This window comes from Microtus ochrogaster, chromosome 15 (genome assembly GCF_000317375.1).
Source record: "Microtus ochrogaster isolate Prairie Vole_2 chromosome 15, MicOch1.0, whole genome shotgun sequence".
Taxonomy (NCBI): Eukaryota; Metazoa; Chordata; class Mammalia; order Rodentia; family Cricetidae; genus Microtus; species Microtus ochrogaster.
In genome coordinates this window covers 4,601,631-4,605,110 of record NC_022017.1, presented here as the reverse complement: position 1 = coordinate 4,605,110, position 3,480 = coordinate 4,601,631, and the positions used below count along the sequence as shown (strand labels likewise).

General features: G+C 36.2%; 1 protein-coding gene across 5 annotated transcripts in view; it reads left to right on the top strand.

Annotated features, from left to right (window-relative positions):
• Positions 1-3,480, top strand: part of Larp4 (La ribonucleoprotein domain family member 4) — a 62,781-nt gene that overhangs the window by 36,776 nt on the left and 22,525 nt on the right. For all 5 annotated transcript variants that reach the window (XM_005353896.2, XM_005353895.2, XM_013348694.2 and 2 more), the window contains exons 8-9: positions 513-566; positions 2,653-2,865. In XM_005353896.2, coding sequence (XP_005353953.1) covers positions 513-566; positions 2,653-2,865 — 267 coding nt within the window. The remainder of the gene's footprint in view (positions 1-512; positions 567-2,652; positions 2,866-3,480) is intronic.

Here is a 3,480-nt window from a genome sequence, read left to right as displayed (position 1 = left end):
GCTGGTCTCGAACTCACAGAGATCCGCCTGCCTCTGCCTCCCGAGTGCTGGGATTAAAGGCGTGCGCCACCACCGCCCGGCTGTATTTGTTTTGAGATAGGTGCTCACTATGAGCTTGTAAGGTTGGCCAGGCTGGCCCCTCGCTCTTGGCAGTGCTGTGTCAGAGCCACCATTCTCACTGGAGTCAATTAGAGGTCCTTTGTGTTGTGCCTTTTGTCACAGTTCTTTACCAACTTCCTGCATTGCCTACAAGCCCTATCGAGAAATGTGTTGTTTTCTTTTTTAGTCTTCTCAAGGTTTGTTGTTTTTGCCTTGCTTTGTGCTAGGCTGGCGTAGCTCACAGCAAAGCCCTCTCCTGTGTAGCTTTCTGAGCACTGGGTTTTCAAGTGTACACCACCACACAAGAAGACCTTTTTGTTAGGAACTGATAATAGTAAGCTGATTTAGTAGAATGAAAAATGGCTTTAATGAAAGTGTAAATGCTAATAGAAGTTCATTTTTTGTTTAAACAGGCCTTTAAATATTTAAGAGAAGAAGTTAAAACATTTCAGGGCAAGCCAATCATGGTAAGAAACATTTGTAAATGCATTAGATACTAGTGTGAAATAAGGGATTTTGGATAGAAAATGATTTATAGTTTTTTGTTTGTGTTTCTTTTAAAAGAATTAAAAATTCATGAAAGACGTTTTATAAAAAGCTATAATAATTTAAAGACATTTCTGATTGTGTTCTTCAGATAATTAATTGGCAGAAAACATGAAAATACTACAGAATTTTTTTTTTACAGAGAATCACAAAGTTTTTATACTAGTTTACATCCTATAATTCTAGATCTCAAAATGAATAAGTATAATTTCTTAATGATAAAAACCATTTGCAGTTCTTCCAGCCCCGTGTCAGTTAACTGTGTTACCACAGTTATATCCATTTAAGAGGGAATTGTCATTAATAATAAATTTATACAGTGTCCTTACATGTTAACTCTATTCTTAAATTCTATGAAATTTGTCTTCATACTTCTTTCCATCATTGCTATTGTCTACACTGGACAGTTGGTGTAGCCTCACATAACCACTGATGTACTAACTCCCTGTTTTCTTATTTGTTTCAGTTAAGCACTGTACACATATTAACTCATCTTTTCAAACAAAATGAGGCAAGAAAATTGGTTGTTTGAGGCTAACTTGAGCTACATAGTGAGAGTTCAAGGCAAGACTTGTACATTTGAAAGAACACCTGATTGATATAGGTGCTCTTGTTTTCTCCACTTTAACTACTGAAGAAAATGGCAGTAGCTAGACTAGTGTCACGTGACTGACTAGTTAGGAAAACGATTGGTGCAACAATAGAGTTAACATGTACGGACACTGTGTAACTTGCACCAATACCATATTGCACAAATACTACAAGACACTACTTATAAAAACTGATGTTTAAATCTGGTGAACTGTGTGGAGTCTGATGAGTTTCCATATTACAAATGAGTTTCTTTTGCTAATTATTCCAGCTTCCTTTGTCTCTTTTTTAATCACTGTTTTCCTTTGAGGTTACAGAGATACTGTTTTGTGTCTCCCAATGACTTAAAGATTTCTTATGTATATTTTGATCTTTGATAAAACTTCATTAATTTGGTATATATTGTAGACTAAAACCTAATTGCATTTTTTAACATTTTAATTATTTATTTGTCTATATGTGTATGTCTATATATATGTGCATATGCACGAGATTAGGGGCATCCTCTGTAGCTGGCATAAGCAGTTTAAGCTGCCTAATATGGGTACTGGAAATTGAACTCAGGTCTTCTGTGAAAACAATACATGTTCTTTTGTTTTTGTCTTTTTCTTTTGTTTTTGCTTTTTGAGGCAGGATTTCTCGGTAGTTTTTGGAGCCTGTCATGGAACTCACTCTGTAGACCAGGCTGGCCTCGAACTCACAGAGATCCTCCTGTTTATGCCTCCCGAGTGCTGGGCTTAAAGGCGTATGCCACCATTGCCCCGCAAGAGCTATCTCTCAACCCTCCCCCCCCCCCTTTTTTTCCCCTTTAATTTGGACAGTTGTCTACTTGTTGGCTGAACCTGCCACGTTTCTTTGGAAATGTCTCTTAGGGGTCTTGGATCTGTTATTATTTTCTGAATTTACTGCGTAGATTCTTATTAATCTGGTGTCAACAAAGAAACAAAGCAATATTGAAGTTAATGGAATAGTAATTTTTAAATTGAACTTTGAGTTTAAATCTACGTTAGTACTTATTTTTTTAATTTTCTGTACGTGTATATTTCTGCATGTGAGCGTGTACATGTGAGTGCAGGTGCGTTCAGAGCCCAGAGACACTCTTTTGCTCTTAGCTGTTTCCTATAACCTAATGTATTCCAGGTTTATGTTGGTGGTGGTGGTAATATTTCTCTTTGCAAAGCTAGAGAATCCTCTGGGGTAGTAGCAGGCTCACTCTTCACTATTGAGTCAGCTCTCATTCTTATTTTTACCTTATTTATTGTGGTTTTTCTCAAGTCCAGATTTTTCTATTAATTCTGATTCTAATTAATTTTGATTCTAAGCAGAAATAAATCATACATGTAAAAAAATAAGTTGAACATATTTGTTGTATTATACATTTCATCTTTTATTATTATGTTTTCTTCTTGCTTTTAGGCAAGGATAAAAGCCATTAATACGTTTTTTGCTAAGAATGGTTATCGATTAATGGATTCTAGTCTGTATACTCAACCCATTCAGACTCCAACCCAATATCCCTCACCAGTGTTTATGCAGCCAGTGTATAACCCTCATCAGCAGTACTCAGTGTATAGTATTGTGCCTCAGTCTTGGTCTCCAAGCCCTGCACCCTACTTTGAAACACCACTGGTAAGTGAGAACTTTCAGAGAAATAATACAATATTTATAGTTCAAGCTAAAATGTAAAGAAACCATCTAAAAACCAAGTAGAGATGCATTTGCTTGTGATTGGAGAACACACAAAGCAGCATTAGAAGAATCATTGCAACTTCAAGGCCAGGTTAGTCTGCATAGAAAGTAACAGACCAAAAAAAGTTACCAAAAACTCCAACAAGCTAATCGAGTTGGTTGATTTTTTGTGTTGGTTATTCTGTGGGTAAACTATAATAGTTCCTTACCCAGGAAGCAGTAAGCATATTACTAAGGGTTGAGCTGTTGGTTTCTACAATTTGACTTTTTACATTTTGCTAAGTGAATTGAAAAAGAAACTAAGTCCTTTGTTTGATTGATTGTTTTACCATGTAGCCCTGGCTGTCCTGGAACTCTGTATGTAGACCAAGCTGGCCTAGAACTCAGATTTGCCTGCCTTAAGAGTGCTAGGACTTAAGATGTGCACCATTATGCTCAGCTTTTGACATCAAAGAGTTTCTATGTAATAAATTAGTGATATGTTATTTATAATCAAATAGTGTGAGGTGGGAACATTGCAGAAATGATTAAGTACAGTTTTCTTTTTTTTTTTTG